This window comes from Littorina saxatilis, linkage group LG13 (genome assembly GCF_037325665.1).
Source record: "Littorina saxatilis isolate snail1 linkage group LG13, US_GU_Lsax_2.0, whole genome shotgun sequence".
In the NCBI taxonomy this organism is placed as follows: Eukaryota; Metazoa; Mollusca; class Gastropoda; order Littorinimorpha; family Littorinidae; genus Littorina; species Littorina saxatilis.
In genome coordinates, this window is record NC_090257.1 from 20,004,918 (window position 1) to 20,024,739 (window position 19,822).

The 19,822-nt window shown below is 40.6% G+C and overlaps 1 protein-coding gene across 4 annotated transcripts in view; it reads left to right on the forward strand.

Moving 5' to 3' along the window:
* The window catches only part of LOC138983816 (arf-GAP domain and FG repeat-containing protein 1-like), a 43,630-nt gene extending 31,310 nt beyond the window's left edge, over nt 1-12,320 (forward strand). For all 4 annotated transcript variants that reach the window (XM_070357144.1, XM_070357145.1, XM_070357147.1 and 1 more), the window contains one exon: nt 4,372-12,320. In XM_070357144.1, the coding sequence (XP_070213245.1) occupies nt 4,372-4,431 (60 nt within the window). In that variant the 3' untranslated portion in view covers nt 4,432-12,320. The remainder of the gene's footprint in view (nt 1-4,371) is intronic.
* Nucleotides 12,321-19,822: the final 7,502 nt, after the last annotated feature.

Sequence of the window (19,822 nt, forward strand, 5' to 3'; positions counted from 1 at the left end):
CAGATGAATCTGTGGTAAGTCTAGAGTGCTTTAAATGCGTGAAGCACTTTGCGAAAAAAAAATCTCACAAACACAAGCTTGTGACTTGATCACTCAAATCATTACTCTATTTTTTGTGAAACATACGTGCATGAATTAGGAATTCAACTACTGATAAAGAGATTAGCGATGTGAATTGAGATGAACATCGTCCTGCTAGAACTTATTGGATTCTGTGTCTGCAAGAGAGGTTTGTGTAATGAAATCAAGACATTAAAATAATTAAGACAATGTCAGTCTTTTTTTGTTGTTGTTGAATTAAGCGAGAAAAACTGTCAACATTTTCGTGCATAATATATGTAAAAAGAAAGTGAGTTGGTTGAGTTTAAAAGATTTATGATGGTGTCTCTTAACCAAACATTTAAACTTGAAAAAAACAGAACAAACAATTAAGTGCATTAATGCTTTGATAGTACAATTGCTTTAACAATGTGGGAGAGACCATAATTAAGAGATGCACAGAGAGAGGATGTGTGTATGTGTGTGTGTGTGTGTGTGTGTGTGTGTGTGTGTGTGTGTGTGTGTGTGTGTGTGTGTGTGTGTGTGCACACGAGTGGGTACTTGCGTGGGTGGGTGCCTGTTGCATGGTCTAATGACTTGATAGAGAAAAAAATTCGAAGCATGAATATTAGTATGAGAATTAAAGTATTATTCTAATGTGTTTGAATAAGGTGAAGTTTATTATTACAATACTCACATACATGTATCACTGTGCCACAGAAAACATTTTCATGTGATGCTGTTATATTTTCTTTTCTGTTCACTCTGCGCGGAACTCATTTGTACAGTACTGGTGGAGAAGTGTGCTTTAAATTAATCCAAATGTTTTCGTGAATTAACACTCAAGACTCTTCTTTGTTTGTTTGTTTGGTTTTGAATACAATGCTGTGATGGTATTAGTTTACACTGCAAACTCATATTAATTTTTGGTTTTCTTTTTGGCAATGTCAACTGAATAATATTACGTACTTGATACTAATCTCCTCTGTTTTCTTTTACTGTGGGGTTGAGTTCTCACAACTAACATTGAATGAATGGGTTTTATTAGTTTATAAACCTGCATGGTTTATTTTGCATGAACAAAATACACTTAAGCAGACAAGCATGTAGAGGAGATGTTATGGTGTAAAAGGAAAAAAAAAGATGCAGACTTAGGTATGAATTCAGCGGTGTCAGTCTAAACAGAACTTGTAGAAGTAACTTTAGATTGATTCAGGGGAAGAAAGAAGCAACTCTCTCAAACAAGCAAACAAGAACAGACATTTTCAAGACACATTACATTCTCTTTCACAGATAAGATCACACAGATGTAAACACACAAGCGCTAAGCTAACAGTACCTGCTCTTACAGGCATGCACACAAAGACGCAGACAAACTTACACGTACACACACAATGTGTACACGCACACACACACACACAATGTGTACATGCACACACACACACACCCACACTCACACTCACACACACACACACACACACACACACACACACAATGTGTGCACACACACAAACACACACACACTCACAATGTGTGCACACACACAAACACACACACACACAATGTGTGCACACACACAAACACACACACACTCACACACTCACACACACACACACACACACACTCACACACACACACACACACAATGTGTGCACACACACAAACACACACACACACAATGTGTGCACACACACAAACACACACACACTCACACACTCACACACACACACACACACACTCACACACACACACACACACACACACACACACTCACACACACACACACTCACACACACTCACACACACACACACACACACACAATGTGTACACACACACACACACACACACACACACACACAATGTGTACACGCACGCACACACTCACACTGCACACACACACTCACACACACACACACACGCACTGAGGTGTGAACATACATGCACGCAAAGATCTAACGCAGCCTGTCTGTGTCTGTGTGTGTCAGTATTTGTAGACTTAGTGTTTGTCTGCAGGGGTCTCTGTGTCTCTTTGTGTTTGTTCGCCTGTTACTTTAGACTATTAAAACGAGAATGGTTAATTTATGGAACATTTAAACATAGACAAAACAAAACATTTACTTTCAAGTTTCATTTGACAATGTCTGTTTGTGGTTGTGGAGGTTTGAGAGAGAGAGAGAGAGGTAGGGAGGTAGGGAGGGAGGGAGGGAGCGAGCTGCAAGACATGCTTGTATGCATGCAAGCAATGCCCTGATCATGCATGTAGGAATATTTCTGTGCATGTACGTATGCAACCTGATGCTTATAAGTGACCATGTATTTATCTTTTATGTAAATACTTGTTCATGAATGCACGCATGCAGTTATACATGCAGTAGACAGTACCTGTGTTTACTGTGTGTTCCACAAAGAAAGAAGTGAAAACAGAAGAGGTACAGCAAGTTTAATGCAATGATTAATTAATGCACAATGTTCAGAATGGGTATGACCCCAAGAAGCTGCAGTGCAAATGTGCAATCATTTGTTTGCCAAAGAAAAGGCCAGGTTCCAGGTACATTATAATAATTGTTACATGACAGGGAAACCAGAAGGTCAAATCTGAGAGGTAAAGCAAGGAAAAGTAGGACCCCTGTAAGATTATTGCAGTAAGTCCCTATTCTCATGAAAAAAGAAACAAAAAGTTGTTATGATCACTCTGTACAGTTTATGCTAGTAAGAGTGAGTGCACCTGCACCAAGAATGGCATCCGCAGGAAGTATAAAGGCTTCGTGAAAAGGCGTCATTCTAATTGACTTGTCTCAAGCAAGCTAATAATACAAATAACTTATGTTTCTTTCATTTTGTTTTGTCTTTTAACTTTTCAGTCTGCTCAGCAAATGATCAAGTACATATTTAGTCTTCTGACACTGGCAATAATGTCTTCCATGAAATAAGCCTAATTTTACCTTTTAAACAGGCATAATTATAATAATATAAGCCTATTTTGAACCCTCTCTGAATCTTTCTTTTTGTTTGCTTGTTGGTGTGGACTTGTTTTAATGTCTAATTATGTGCTGCATATTGTATTGGACAAGTTAATACACCTTCACATTCACAGGGCTGTCTTTCACTGTTAACATTTCTATTTATTTGAATTTGTCACCAGACTCGAATTGCTTCCTAATGGTCGTCCGCAAACAATAACATGTTCACAGCCACAGGCTAACCGGCACGGTTGGCCTAGTGGTAAGGCGTCCGCCCCGTGAGCGGGGGTTCGAACCTCGGCCTGGTCATACCTAAGACTTTAAAATTGGCAATCTAGTGGCTGCTCCGCCTGGCATCTGGCATTATGGGGTTAGTGCTAGGACTGGTTGGTCCGGTGTCAGAATAATGTGACTGGGTGAGACATGAAACCTGTGCTGCGACTTCTGTCTTGTGTGTGGCGCACGTTATATGTCAAAGCAGCACCGCCCTGATATGGCCCTTCGTGGTCGGCTGGGCGTAAAAAAAAACACAAAAAAACAAACAAACAACGGCCACAGACCTGCCTTCAGGCTTACAAGAGCCATCCCTTCACCTAAACACATACCAACATTCATTAGTGTCTCTGCATTATTTGCAGTTAAGGCTGTGTGTGTGTGTGTGTTGGGGGGGGGGGGAGGGGAATTTCATTTTAAAGATTGACATAGGTGTTACTTACACAATTAGGGCGGGGATGTAGCTCAGTCGGTAGCGCGCTGGATTTGTATCCAGTTGGCCGCTGTCAGCGTGAGTTCGTCCCCACGTTCGGCGAGAGATTTATTTCTCAGAGTCAACTTTGTGTGCAGACTCTCCTCGGTGTCCGAACACCCCCGTGTGTACACGCAAGCACAAGACCAAGTGCGCAACGAAAAAGATCCTGTAATCCATGTCAGAGTTCGGTGGGTTATAGAAACACGAAAATACCCAGCATGCTTCCTCTGAAAGCGGCGTATGGCTGCCTAAATGGCGGGGTAAAAACGGTCATACACGTAAAAGCCGTGGGAGTTTCAGCCCATGAACGAACAAACAAACAAACTTACACAATTAATTCAACAAAAAACAAAAGCTCTCAAGCAGCAAGGCTGTTGAGTTTTGGGATGTGAAGTCCAAAAGAGAGGATTGTTCCTATCACGAGTAGATCTAAACCTGAACAGATCTGTGAAGGTGATCTCTGACATATGAGAAGGACTGCACTGTTCTATATAAATATCTATATTATTATTAAACTACTGTTCTAATATCTATATTATATTAAAGATGTGTCTGTTAATTAATATTGTAATTAATTCTTTTGACTTTATCTTTTTTAAATGTTGTCATTATTTTAATTTCAGAGTGCAGTCAACCAGCAACAGGTTCCGCCACGAGGGACGTCCACCAACCCCTTCTTGTGACGACATTTGTCCAACATTCTTCGCTCATCCACTCTTCGTGTGACAAGATTTGTCAAACACTCTTCACTCATTCACTCTTCCTGTGACAAGACTTGTCCAACGCTCTTCGCTCATCCACTCTTCGTGTAACAAGACTTGTCCAACACTCTTCACTCATCCACTCTTTGTGTGACAAGACTTGTCCAACACTCAACCTTCACTCATCCACTCTCCACACACACAATCTCTCTTTCTCTCTTTCTCTGTCTTTTTGTCTCACTCTCTCTCTCTCTCACTGTCTCTCTCTCTCTCACTGTCTCTCTCTCTCTCTCTCTCTCTCTCTCTCTCTCACTGTCTCTCTCTCTCTCTTGCTCTCTCTCCCTCTCTCTCTCTCTCTCTCTCTCTCTCATTTTCCCTCTCTCTCTCTCCCTTTCTCTCTCTCTCTGTCTCTCTCTGTGTCTCTGTCTCTCCCTGTCTCTCTCTCTCTCTCTCTCTCTCTCTCTCTCTCTCTCTCTCTCTCTCTCTCTCTCTCTCTCTCTCTCTCTCTCTCTCTCTCTCTCTCTCTCTCTCTCTCTGTCTTCCCATGAGCACCTGTTCTTCACTCAGCCACGGAACAACTTGGGACCTTGACCATTACGACTTTCCACGCATTGCTACGGGCTTCTAATTCTGCTTCAAATCAGCGCCACTGTGTTACAATTATGCTGTAGATAAAACAATTAGCTGGTATGTTTAGCGTATATGTGGGATCTTGAAAAAGACACATGCTTCAATTATGAAGCTTCATTTATGTTTTTCTGTGTGTGTCTTAAAGTTTTTGGTGTTAGAGAGCTGTGAATGCTGAGTTGTGATATTTTGTACCCATACCATGTATGATGATGATCCTTTTTCTCAAGAATTTTTTTCCTGTTAAGATTTGTGTTGTTGTTTAACGGCAGTGTGAATTGGGATAAGCTTTCACTTGGTGGACTCTGTGATTAGATCTCTTTTGTGAATTTCTGCAATTACTTTTTGATATTGTAAATTGTTTTTTGTTTTTTTTCCTGTAAAAGTTATGTTGTCATTTACTTACACAGTAACACACTTTATTGTCCAAAGTGAAGATAATATTGTTGTTTATGACTAAGGAATTGCCAGTGTCATGATGAAGATGAAAATGATGGAAAGTGGGTGTGGTTGTGTGTGTGTTTCCGAGCGTGTGTGTGCATGCATCCGTGTGTGTCTTTGTCTGTCTCTGTTGTGTGGAAAACCTAAAATGACAGAAAGTTGAAAACTACATTTTTCAAACGAAAGACAAACCCAAACCAGACCCCTTTGAAGAAAAGTGATAAAGATGGTCCATGCAAAAAGTGATGGTACTGTTGACTAAATTCCCTTATATTAGTTTGAATGTTTGTGGGTTTTTTGCAAAGGAGGAAAACCTCTTTGAACATATGTAGGTTGTTTCAATATTTCCCCCTTTTATTTCTGTTATTTTTTCTGGTATCAACTCTGGTGCTATTTGCTGGCATTACAATTGGTGTAAATGTATGTGTCTAGAGATGACCTCATTCTTGTTTTCTTTTCTTCCCCCTCCCCGTGTTTCAGATTTCTCTCTTGTCGCTTATATTTCATTATTGTTGCCAATTTCTTGACTTTATGGTCCCATTGCTGGGAAATTTGGGTCACTTCCTCTCAGTGGAAAGCTGGCAGTGACAAGTGTAATGTGCTAACCATGAGGGGTGTGCATCAGTGTATGTGTGATCTGGTCGTATGACCGAGGTCTTTTCCATGCCACAGTGGTGACAGTCAAGCAGTATGTAAGAAATGTTAAGTCCTTTGTACTGGAAACTTGCATTCTCCCAGTAAGGTAATATATTGTACTACGTTGCAAGCCCCTGGAGCAATTTTTTGATTAGTGCTTTTGTGAACAAGAAACAATTAACAAGTGGCTCTATCCCATCTCTCCCCCTTTCCCCGTCGCGATATAACCTTCGTGGTTGAAAACGACGTTAATCACCAAATAAATAAAGAAAGAAAGAACAGTGGTGACACAGGGGTGGGCCATGGATATCACCTCTGAGTCTGCACAAAAGGTTGGCCCGTATTCAAAACCGTGACCCGGGAGTCACATGTTCCAATGTGTGATTGGTGTGTGTGATCACAGCATTAATGTTTCAGGTCTTCTGTTCTGCATGCTTGCTAGCACCTGCACAAGTTAATGCACTAACACAGGGATGTATGCACGCATGCTCGCGCATATACACACACACACACACACACACACACACACACACACACACACACAGAGTCCCGCAGTGGGGCACTGCGGTTATGAAATTAAAGGCCCCTCCTGTTTTTGGAACCGCAGGAGCTTTCTTGTTTGCTGTTAGGTAGATTTTTGGTTCCTCTTTCCTGTCATGCTCTCTTTTTCTTCATGAATTCTTTTCTTTTTTCTGCCTTCTTGCTCATTCACCTGTATTTTTTCCAAAAATCTCTTCTCTTGCCGCTTGTCTCGCGATTCATGTATAGTTTAATCTGTTAGTGTTCTGATGTAAGTCCAGCAGTAGATAGGTTAAGCCTATTTTAACATACTGGAAACTGGTAATCTTCCAGTAGGTATTAATTTAGTTTTACTAAAGCCTGCTGGGACACAAGTAATGGGTTAGTGCATTTGTAAACAGGAATCGCTTGACAAGTGGCCCCCTTCATCCCCCCCTTCCTCGTCCTGATATGGCTCTGCGTAGTCGGCTGGACGTTAAGCAACAAATAAACAAACAAAATGCACTAACACAGGGATGTATGCACGCATGCTCGCACACACACACACACACACACACACACACACACACACACACACACACACACACACACACACACACACAGCTTTTAATTTAGCTCCCTCTCAGTTGTTTGCTTTTCTCGCATCATCTTTCTTGCAGGTTAGTTGTCTTGTTTTCTAGAAATCATTTCTTGAGCAATTTCGCTGTTACCAGCACCATAGGCACTTGCCACTTAGATTGCATTTATTTGCTGTTGCAAGGCATTTTTACACTTAGCTGGCACATGTTTAGTGAAGATGTTATGCCGAGGATCAGATATTCACACCTTAGTTCTGTACATAAATGCAGGTCAGTTTGTTTTTGATTCCAATATTAATCCTATTTTAAATTTGTTTATGCTTCCTGCATTCACACTTTTCAGATAAGTTAGCTTTTTTTTGTTCTTCTACAAATCAGTATTTTTTGGCACAGATTTGAATGAAATGTTATCAGGAATTGAAAGACTGCCGAGTTTACGTTCATTAACACTTATTTAAAGAACAGTTGAATAAAATCTCATGTCTTATGGCCTATTTTGACTGTAAATTTTTGCACACCTACCCTATGATAATATGTTTGTACTCATCTTTAACATATAGTGACAGTGTGAGTGTATGCTGGCAATTTTCATTGTATATGATTCTATGTTATAATTATGGCTGTATGAATACAACATATATATCACTGTACACCTCAATCTACCTGTGATTGCTGTATTGTACATTATGACCCATTAACTTGTATTCTTAGCGATAGAATGTGATTTGAAATTCTTGTAGAGTATCATGTGCCAGTGTGCAACAAGACTGAAGATACCTAAAATGTTCCTGCACTCAAGCTCTTGTTGAAGAATTAATTTTGTAGCTGTGTTCAAGAACAAACACACACACAAAAACACAAAACAAACAAACAGAACAAGAAAATGGATGTCGGGTCAGACAAAGAAAAAAAATGAACAAACAAACAAACAAGCAAGTTAACAAACAAACAAACAAACAAACTGAATGTCAGTTCATCGCATGTGAGTTTAATAACTTGTATACATTTGGAGTGTGTACCGGTTAGAGAATAAGATGACATGTTGTATTATTCAGCAGAAGGTTATTTTTGTTCGTATTCGGAATTCAAATATGTGCTAAAGTGCATTACATGGTCATCTTAGCTTGTATGTTCACATTCCTACGGTATTTTGCAGTATATCATTATTTTCTTCTATGTATAATGTGCGTGCATGTGTGTGTGTGTCAGTGGGTAGGCTGGGAGATAAAGAGAGATGGAGTGAGTTTATGTGTGTGTGAAGCCAATATGCCAGGATTCTATACTTTGAAATACCTAATGTTACAATCTCCTGTCATTTCATAAGTTGCTTTAATTAGAGCTTGGTTTGGGCATTACACAAATCGAAGCAAGCCAGGTTGTAAATGAAAGGTAGCCTTAAGATGGGGCTAAATTTACAGACATTCTGAACAAAACATTTGACAAAATTATGTCTTCAAATGGGGGAGTCTTACATTGGTGGGGGTCCACTAAATATCAGAGTTTGCTTGCATTTCGTTGATGACTGTCAGTAGATGTCCATAACATTTGACAAAATTATGTCTTCAAATGGGGGAGTCTTACATTGGTGGCGGTCCACTAAATATCAGAGTTTGCTTGCATTTCGTTGATGACTGTCAGTAGATGTCCATGCAAAGCATGAAGTTATTAATTTGTATTTATGACAAACCGCTCTTCCAATCATTTTTATGCGCTGGAGATTTAGTGAAGTTGTTGAAATTGCAAGCTTATGTTTTATAGTTAACTTGATTTGTCATGTTTGAGCTTTGCGTTGCATTCCAAGTCGGTGTCTGGCAAGTCATTGTTAAGTTGTCTCACTGTCATTGTTCCTCCTGTTAAAGAAAACTTACAGTTCTTTGATTTGAAAGAGCATGACTATGTACTTTTGCTTTTGTAAAGTCAACACTAATTATTTTTGTATTACATAGAACATTAACAAGGAGACTTTGAGGAAAATATATTTGTTTGGTGAGACTTACATTTGATTTTGTTTCCCCCCATCCAAATCATCAGATATTCCAAACATCTGTCATTATTAATTGTTCATTGGTAGAATCTCAGATGGTGTTGATGATATTAACTTTGGTTGTCATTTTTTATGATTTTTTATTCTCCCTTGTCTATTACTGTTTTGCTTTCTGAACGGTGGAGTGTACAAAATAGCAGTTGCCAAAGTTCTGTCTTTGGTGCTTTTTGGTATTCTGGGTTAAGATTTTGGAGAGAAAAAAAAGCGAAACAGAATTGGTGAACTTTTATGTTAAAAATATAGCAATTAGCGTGACTTAAAGGCAGATTGAATTTTTTTCTTCTCACTCATATGCTTTTATCTACTGGTCTATTGTCAAAGTTTTGAGTATAAGCTTCCATACCAACAGACAGTGTTTTCTTTCTTGATTTGTGTTGACTTCGCCTCAGCCATTTTTGGCATGTGCGAATTTATGAGAAAGCATTATTTCACAGTCTCTGACTTTGTGCACCATGTTGGTTTGATTTTGTTGTTGTTCTGTAAATATATTTTGACTGTGAAACCTTGAGGGTTGAATGGTTGCACGCGTCATATTGACTTGCATTGGTGAACAGTATTTGAAGCTTCTGAACAACTGCATGCTTTGTGGTTCTTTGTCAGGGCAGGTTACGTGTGAATGTTAAAGTGAACGGCGACCTTATATCCTCTAATTTTCTTTGTCTTTAGTTCTTTCTCATCAGAACTGAAATGGACTGTATATAACTGTTCCTCAAGCTATACACGTAAACCCAGGCTGGTTAATTGGTGGCAGAGACATCAGAGCATCACATTTTGTTGTCAGAAAACACATGTATACTGTACTATTTATTGAACACCATTATCACCATTATACACATGAACAAGTTGTGAGTATGTTTGTAATATCCTCTCTCTGTAAATACACTCATTTTTGTTTTTGTCATAATATCATCATAATATGTGTACTGATTGACGTATGAAACGTACGCCAAGACTCATTTCATTGTGCTAAGCCGTGTCCATAGTCTGGCTTTAGTGTCGTAGGTGTGTGACTTCCCAACTTGATATTCTCAGCTTATGCTTGTTGTTTTAGCTGCTGCTTTTCACAATTTGGAACATACTGTGGTACCTGTGATGGGAGGCCCCTCCGATAAGAGGACACTTCCTAAGAAAGGACACCTTCTGCTGTCCCTTTGTCTATGCAGTGGAACCCCCGTTTTCAGACCCCCCGATTGAAGACTCCCTCCCTTTTAAGACCCTAGCTGTTTTCTCAGATTTTCTCTTCATCTACACCCCCATTTTAAGACTCCCTCTTTCTTAAGACCTAATTTTTTTTTCAGATTTCTTGGGGGTCTTAAATTAGGGTTCCACTGCAATCATGACCAAAATATGCCTGTTGTGACAATTAAGCTACTTATAGTTAGTTCCAAGGGTGTCCTCTCATCATGGGTACCATTGTACAAGTTCTGGTGACATTTTTGCTAAATTGTTTCAGAGACGGAAAAGTTCTGATGTTTGAACTCCATGATTGTGTAAAAAGAGATACATAGATTGTATGAATATCGTTCTGAAGAGTACTGTGGTTGTATGAGTATCAAGTGCTACAGAGTACTGATTGAAATCTGTGTAGATTAATGTACAATATCAAATTGTGGGGATTCATGGTAGAAATTAGTCTGCTGCTCCATTACGTGAAAGTCAGTATATATGTTGCTCTTACCAACGTCCAGTGTGAACAGTGATTTTTTGGATAAGTCAATTGCAATAAACTAAAACTGAAACTAATGGCTGCAACGGTTTCTTTACCCCCCGCGGGTTAGGGGGAAGAATTTACCCGATGCTCCCCAGCATGTCGTAAGAGGCGACTAACGGATTCTGTTTCTCTTTTTACCCTTGTTAAGTGTTTCTTGTGTAGAATTTAGTCAATGTTTGTAAAGACTTTAGTCAAGCAGTATGTAAGAAATGTTAAGTCCTTTGTACTGGAAACTTGCATTCTCCCAGTAAGGTAATACATTGTACTACGTTGCAAGCCCCTGGAGCAAATTTTTGATTAGTGCTTTTGTGAACAAGAAACAATTGACAAGTGGCTCTATCCCATCTCCCCCCTTTCCCCGTCGCGATATAACCTTCATGGTTGAAAACGACGTTAAACACCAAATAAAGAAAGAAAGAAACGGTTTCTTTTCAAGTTTGTTTTATTATATCCTTGCTTATGGCCAGATTGTTCACCTTTGTTAGTGTGAGACACTTGCCGCTGTGTTTTGTTTTGCTTTCGGTATCTGAGAAACAAAGGGACGGTATAAACGCTCTAAATGCATACGATGTGTACAACAAGAGTAGATGAGAGTCATGCATTTAAAGCCCTTATGTCCTTTTGTTTCTCAGATCTTAAAGTAGCGCGCGTTCTGCCTCATTTGATCAAGACTTTTGTGTTTGGTAGTTTTCTTCAAATTCATCAGCGATGGTTTTGAGTATGATTCGTACGTTACATGTATGTATGAAGGTACAGTACACATATGTATGAAGGTATACATGATATACACATGTAACTCTGATATATGTGACATCTTTCTTTCTTTATTTGGTGTTTAACGTCGTTTTCAACCATTCAAGGTTAATATATGTGACAGCGTACGTACTCTGGGAAAAAGGGGTGATAGCAAGTTGGACAGCATACTTTTGAGTTACGTGCTGAAAACCATTGGCATATGATTACGTTGACAGATCTTAAATTACATGTTCAACATTTTGGTCTTGATAATGCAAATGGTGTCAAATCTATGTCACTGCGTACCAAATGTTTTGTGAAAAAAAACAAAAAAACTTAACAGGTTATTTTGCATACAATTCTGCATTTCCGTAAATCCTGTACTGAAATACATTGTACCTTCTTAACTCCAACAGAATTCCAACAGACCTAGGTGCTGACCAAGACCCTCTGTGCTGTCAGAGGCTTGACATTTCAAAACTAAGAAAGACAAAATAAATCTATTGTTTGCATGTTATGTACACGACATACTTTGCTCAAGTTGATAACTTTAAGACTCATTTTGTCAACAAAACAAAAATATACCCCATTTTCTCACATACTTGTTTGTCAAATCGGATCCATGAAAATATCGTCAGAAATATATTACTATTCGGCGCTTCAAACGTGGCAAGAGGTTTGTAGGGACGGGTCACACAGACAGAAATTACATATTTATTACATTTGATGCATTTTTTATTATTTTTTATTTTATTTAGGCATGCATTCCAAGTACATAGGCATACTCGCAGTTAAACGTCATTTAAAGCAATATTTCATTTCTGTTGTCTATTGATGGTTTGTGATATGTTTAAAAATTGAAAGGCTATCATAAGGTCATATATTGTACTACGTTGCAAGCCCCTGGAGCAAATTTTTTGATTAGTGCTTTTGTGAACAAGAAACAATTAACAAGTGGCTCTATCCCGGCCATCTCCCCCTCTTTCCCTGTCGCGATATAACCTTCGTGGTTGAAAACGACGTTAAACACCAAATAAAGAAAGAAAGAAAGAAAGGCTATCACACAGAAAGGGGGAAAGGGAAATGCTATCCTGCTTGATTATAGACATTCTGACTGCATAGCACATGTTTTAACATGATTATACTTACTGAAAATATACTTCATTCTTTGTTCAATTTTTTCACACTGAAACTATGGTTTCTCACAACTTGTCTATAAATTGCATTATTTTGTCGGATTATGACTCATGTAACATGTACTCTCCGGCATACGGATAACTGAATTTATCCGAACTGCATTAGCAAAAAAGAAATTCCTGGATCAATGCTGGCGCAGTTGTTGGTGTAATGAATGCATGGCGCTGGTTTTGTGAATAATCAAGATACAGGAAAACTATTAATCTGCTCTTGAAGAATCAAACAAGAATGGTTAGTTAGGCCAACAAAAAAAAGTCTGTTTACGGTATCCGGGACCGACCCTGTTTTTTCGCGCGACCCTAGACTTTTTTTTGGCATTTGGGGGAAGAAAAAAAAAGTCTTTGTTTTTTGGCAAAATAACTTAAAAATATGTTTTTTGGGAAGGAAAAAAATATATCCCGACCTACCGACCCTATTTTGTTTGCCTATGTTACCGTAAACAGCCTTTTTTTTTTTTGCCTTATTGAAAAATTCAATTTTTTTATAAAACAAAACATCCACAAGTACATTGACCCAAGAGACCTTTTCGGTATCTGAGCAGCTCTCGCGAGACACGCTCTTTGTTATGCTTTGAACATCGCGAGAACTTCGAACCTTGGCTTGTGCAGCTCGCACGAGATCGCTGTACCGCATGCTTAATGCTATTGCTCTGATTAGTTTGCGAGAGATTACGAGAGCTTGGAATACCGATAGAGTCTAGGGTCTTTATAACCGGCCAATCTTGGCACTTGATTGTGAAATGTGGAATGTTTGCAGTTTGATTTTGGATTCTTGCTCTTGAAGCCATTGTATGCGAGGGCTGGCTATTGCAGTACGTTTGTTGCTCACAAAAGTGTCTGATGGTGATAAGAGTGTAGTTGGATTACGATTTATGATTAACTGCCGCCAGTTTTGTTTGTTCGTTCATGGGCTGAAACTCCCACGGCTTTTACGTGTATGACCGTTTTTACCCCGCCATTTAGGCAGCCATACGCCGCTTTCGGAGGAAGCATGCTGGGTATTTTCGTGTTGCTATAACCCACCGAACTCTGACATGGATTACAGGATCTTTTTCGTTGCGCACTTGGTCTTGTGCTTGCGTGTACACACGGGGGGTGTTCGGACACCGAGGAGAAGTCTGCACACAAAGTTGACTCTGAGAAATAAATCTCTCGCCGAACGTGGGGACGAACTCACGCTGACAGCGGCCAACTGGATACAAATCCAGCGCGCTACCGACTGAGCTACATCCCCTGCCGCCAGTAAAATGTATGAATGTATGGAATAAAGATATCAACAAGAATTGTGTGTTTTTGAGTGTGTATTATTTTACTTAGACAGGTGTTTGAGTGTGTATTGTTTTTGGCTCACGTAAGTGTAGCCTATGCGATGCTAACTTTTGTCTGTCTGTGCGTGTGTATGTGTGTGATAGAAACTTTAACAATTTTGACTGAACACCGAAAAATACTAATTTTACCTGGTTATTATCCAAGCAACAGCTTCAAAGTATTGAAGCAATGATCAACATTTCGTCGGCACATATGTATAGTGTGTATCCAAAGATGTAGACCAGGTCAGGGGTCAAGGTTAAGTCAGATCGCGTGAAGGATTGTGGTATAGATACAGTTCTCACCCAGCTGCAGTTCGCCGATTCGGGGAAGAAGATTTCACATTGTTCGGTTTCGTAGCCCCAGAAAAATAGATAAAGAAGATACCAAAGGAGATTTCCTACAGGTTGATCTGCAGAGCGTGTTTCCAGTGTGTGCGCGAGAAAGCGCTGTCGAAAGCGCAGTGTCGATCTGGCAGTCGTGTCCCTGTAAGTAGGCTACAGACAGACAGATCTAGATCTAGTGTCTCCCACTCTTGCACCGTGTCACCTATGCTTACTGTGTGTGTGTATGTGTGACGGAGTGAATGAGTTTGTGTTACTGTTTGTCGATTTCTTACGGGAGCCTCTTGTTTCTCTAGATTTTGTGTTTGAGCATGTAATCTTTTTCTAGATTGTGACACTTCATCCTAGTTCACATGTATCCATATCCCAAAGAGTTAGTACAGCTTTTAAACAAATAACATATTAATTAGAAGTGCATGCAATGCTTTTGGCACAGTCGTCCACCAACCAAGGCACTGAATACCCCCAGCGAAGACCAAATCAGCAATCTCCCTCACACACACACACACACACATTGCGTTGGCCCTCTCGACTCTGAGCTCAAAAGCTGACATCACGCTACAATGGGTCCCTGCCCACTGTTGAGTCCGTGGAAACGAAACGGCGGACAGACTTGCAAAGGTAAGGAGGTCTCTTAGAACAGCCAAACGAATTGGTCTCCTACCAAGAAGAAAAGACCATCAAGACCATCTCACGAAAAAAAATGGCAGAAAGAGCACCCCAGACACAAGAAGACGGACAGATACTAATGCCAGAACAGTGAGGAGCAGGTCATCCTCTTCAGATTATGAATGGGACACAACAGAATGCATGGCGACCTGGCGGCCCTAAAGAAGACGGGGCGCGCGCGGCATTCGTGCGTGCCACAGGAGTGGTTGTCTAGAAGGAGTGAACGAGAAGAAGACACACACTCATACACTCTTTTACCTCACCCCCCTCTCTCTCCCTCCCACATCCCTTCACCTCTACCATCTGGAGAGGTAGGGGAGAGAGGGAGAAGAAAGAGATCGAGAGAGAGAGGGAATGATAGACACAGAAGGACAGATCAAGAAAGACAGAGAGTCGAGCCCCAAGAGAAACTGATTCAATGATATGAAGTGTCATTGACATCAAAATATTTCACAGAATGTTTTTTCTTGATAAGTCAATTCTGTGTGCAAATGCAGTACGTTACACCCGCCATGTTCAAGTTATTATGTTCCAATTTTGTGTGTAAACTTTCATCCCCAACTGTAGCCATAGGTTGGGAAATAAAAATCTTCCTTATTATTTACATGTATCTTGACAAGACCATGCCTTCAGGCAAAGCGAGTATAGTGTGTGTGGGATTACCTTCTTCTTCTGCGTTCATGGGCTGAAACTCCCACGTACACTCGTGTTTTTTTTTTTTTTTTTCAGACGGGCGCAGTGGCGTGGTGGTAAGACGTCGGCCTCCTAATCGGGAGGTCGTGAGTTCGAATCCCGGTCGCTGCCGCCTGGTGGGTTAAGAGTGGAGATTTTTCCGATCTCCCAGGTCAACTTATGTACAGACCTGCTAGTGTCTTAACCCCCTTCGTGTGTACACGCAAGCACAAGACCAAGTGCGCACGGAAAAGATCCTGTAATCCATGTCAGAGTTCGGTGGGTTATAGAAACACGAAAATACCCAGCATGCCTCCCCCGAAATCGGCGTATGGCTGCCTGAATGGCGGGGTAAAAACGGTCATACACGTAAAAATCCACTCGTGCTGAAAACATGAGTGAACGTGGGAGTCTAAGCCCATGAACGAAGAAGAAGAAGACTCGTGTTTTTTTGCACGAGTGGGGGTTTACGTGTATGACCGTTTTTACCCCACCATTTAGGCAGCCATACGCCGCTTTCGGAGGATGCATGCTTGGTATTTTCGTGTTTCAATAACCCACCGAATTCTGACATGGATTACAGGATCTTTTCCGTGCGCACTTGGTCTTGTGCTTGCGTGTACACACAAAGGGGGATAAGGCACTAGCAGGTCTGCACATAAGTCATGACCTGGGAGATCGAAAAAATCTCCACCCTTAACCCACCAGGCAGCCGCGTCCGGGATTCGAAGTCATGACCTTCTGATTAGGAGGCCGACGTCTTACCAATGCGCCCGTCTTGTGGGATACCTTCCAGGATAAAAAGTAGACAACTGACAAAAAGTTCTTTTGAGATATGTTTATTAAGTATAAATGCATCTCTTATCACAAATATCATCACCAAATAGGCATTCTGCGATCAAAAGATTACTGTACAATCGTTCTTCCATTCAATTCTCTCTAGATAAGATAGTTTTTTCACTTCAAATTATTTCTATTTACATAAGTGCATCAGACGCCTAGAGACAACACAGTCATCTTTCTTTCTGTCTTTATTTGGTGTTTAACGTCGTTTTCAACCGTTCAAGGTTATATCGCGACGGAGGGAAGGGGGGAGATGGGATAGAGCCACTTGTCAATTGTTTCTTGTTCACAAAAGCACTAATCAAAAATTTGCTCCAGGGGCTTGCAACGTAGTACAATATATTACCTTACTGGGAGAATGCAAGTTTCCAGTACAAAGGACTTAACATTTCTTACATACTGCTTGACTAAAATCTTTACAAACATTAACTATATTCTATACAAGAAACACTTAACAAGGGTAAAAGGAGAAACAAAATCCGTTAGTCGCCTCTTACAACATGCTGGGGAGCATCGGGTAAATTCTTTCTCGTCCCAACCAATATGGGACTCCCCCTAACCCGCGGGGGGCAACACAGTCATCTTTCCCAGGCAATACAAGTGTACCATACCATTTGTAATCATAGTTTAAATGTTCCATACATTAATCAATTTCACTTTCAGGCTCAATAAAAACAAAACTATGAGTCTTCTGAACAAAAAGGTTAAAGGTATACATTCTTTCTTCAGCAGAGCTTCTCAAAGACTATCTACCTCAGCAGGCATGGGAATTCCAAAATAGAAAAAAACTCTGAAAATAGGACAAGGTCCAGGGGCCGCCTGGGCCCCGGCGGGGTACAGGGGCAGAGTCCCGTTGGGGGGACCAGGGGGGCAAACCCACCTGGAAGGAAATAGAATTTTAGCATTTTAGACCAATATTTTGATAGTTCTTGTGCAAGCAAATAATGGATCGAGAGAATAGTATACATATAATTTGATTTACCTTTTTTTTTCCGCGGACATTTTTTTATTTTCGCTGAAACGTAATTTTCTTTTCGCGGAAATCCGCGATTTTGTGGCAATTCCCATGCCTGACCTGGTGGGTCTGGGACCCCAAATTAAATTTTTGGGGGGGGTCCTTCGGTTGAGGTGCACAATTACAAAGCAAAACGGTGAACAATCGGTGGTACGCAGCAGCAGGGTCATATTGGTTGAAATTGAGATGTTGTGATTTCCTCCAATCAGACCCTGTGGCTATTATGTTCCCACCCAGTTGAATGGCACCCAGTTGAATGCACCCAGTTTCGCTTGAAGCACTTCAGCCTAGAACTCTAGACGGCCCCAAGACCAGAAGGACTTTTTGAAGTTCCTTCAGACCTCCACAAATGCGATTTGTTATATCCGTAAGCTTTACTCCATAATTACACATCGGTAGAGATCCAGCAGAAATGTTCTCATCTTCGAAAGTCCAGCCAAGTGTACATTCTTGTTGATTCTGTATGGAAACCAGCTGACGATTACATTCTGAAGATCAGTACCGATAGTAAGCATAACACAAATTCAGGACCTCCTGGTTTCATGTTAACACTTTCTACCCCACCTAAGCAGTGACCAGCTGTGCTGCAGCAGGTCACTCAGAATTGTAGTAACTGTGTAGCAACTGTATTAACACACTGGAATGCAGGCGTTAGATGGACCTTACAGGAAGCGTCTAAAGCTAACAGTCTGAGCGGATATATCTGTACCTGGTCAGATAAAGCCATACTGGGGGCCCGGTAGCTCAGTTGGTAGAGCACTGGACTTGTGATCGAGAGGTCGCAGGTTCGAATTCGGGCCGGGACGGACACGGGTCAACTTTATGTGCAGACCCAGAGACGGAAGCCATGTCCCACCCCCGTGTCATCACAATGGCACGTAAAAGACCTTGGTCATTCTGCCATAAGTGCAGGTGGCTGAATACACCTAAACACGCAGACACCTGGGTAGCGCGACTCCGTTGCTGCTAGCTTTCCACTGGGAGGAAGCGACCCGAATTTCCCAGCGATGGGACAATAAAGTAATGAAAATGAAAAAAAAATAAAAAAAAAAAATGACAATGAGTTAAGTGCACTGTGGGACCCCCTCTAAGGATTTCTGGTACGTGTTTTGGGCTTCCAGTGTGTACAGTAAGCAGCATGGGGAGTCTTGCTGTGTGAGCAATCGTGTGCGCCGCCACCAACCTGCCCCTGTTTTTGCATGCCATGAGAGCATCTTTCCAATAGGACACATACCAGCAATGAACAACCTGGCCGCTCTCTGTGTAGAGTGGCAGATTATTGCTGAATTAACTTCGTTAGTGACACCTGTGTCAATCTGCAAAAATAATCGGCAAAAAATGTCCCACTTTGCACAAAAAGCCGTCAAGGTGTTGATTTTTGGTATTAGTCCAAGTGGAAGGATGATAATTGTTCCCATGTAAATCCTGGGCAGATCTGCGATGGTGAACATGATCGTTTAGAGGAGAAGGAATAAGTCTTGAACGCAATACCAGTACCATCATAGACACAGCTTTGTATACATTTGAAACTTTCAGTTTAAAAACATCAACAGTTTTACAATTTAAACTACAGTGCGAACCATTAGAAATAAATACAATGTAAGTTTTGCTTTTCTTGTTAGCACAGCTTGAAGTCAAAATATGTATCACAACTTCCATTCATGTAATGAGGCCAAGCACTAAACACAACCCTCCCCCTAATAAATTATCTGAAAAAATTAAACCATTTATATGCATTTAATTATGATTTAATGGACATTTATATGCATTTAATAACGATTTAATGGACAGAACTTAGGTGAACAACCCACACACAATAATGGAATGTGAAACTACGCAGTCATGCACGTGGACAATGGTTTTTGCATAAATTGATCAAACATGTACACCTCCACAGTATAGCGGCACCTTTTACAATCCATTCTTCTAGTCAGCTGCAGTCTGCACATATACAGTGGAATCCCCATTATAACAAGAAAAGCAAATGCTTTATACGACTCTCCTTCGTCATATCTATTAGGGTTTTGTAGGTCTT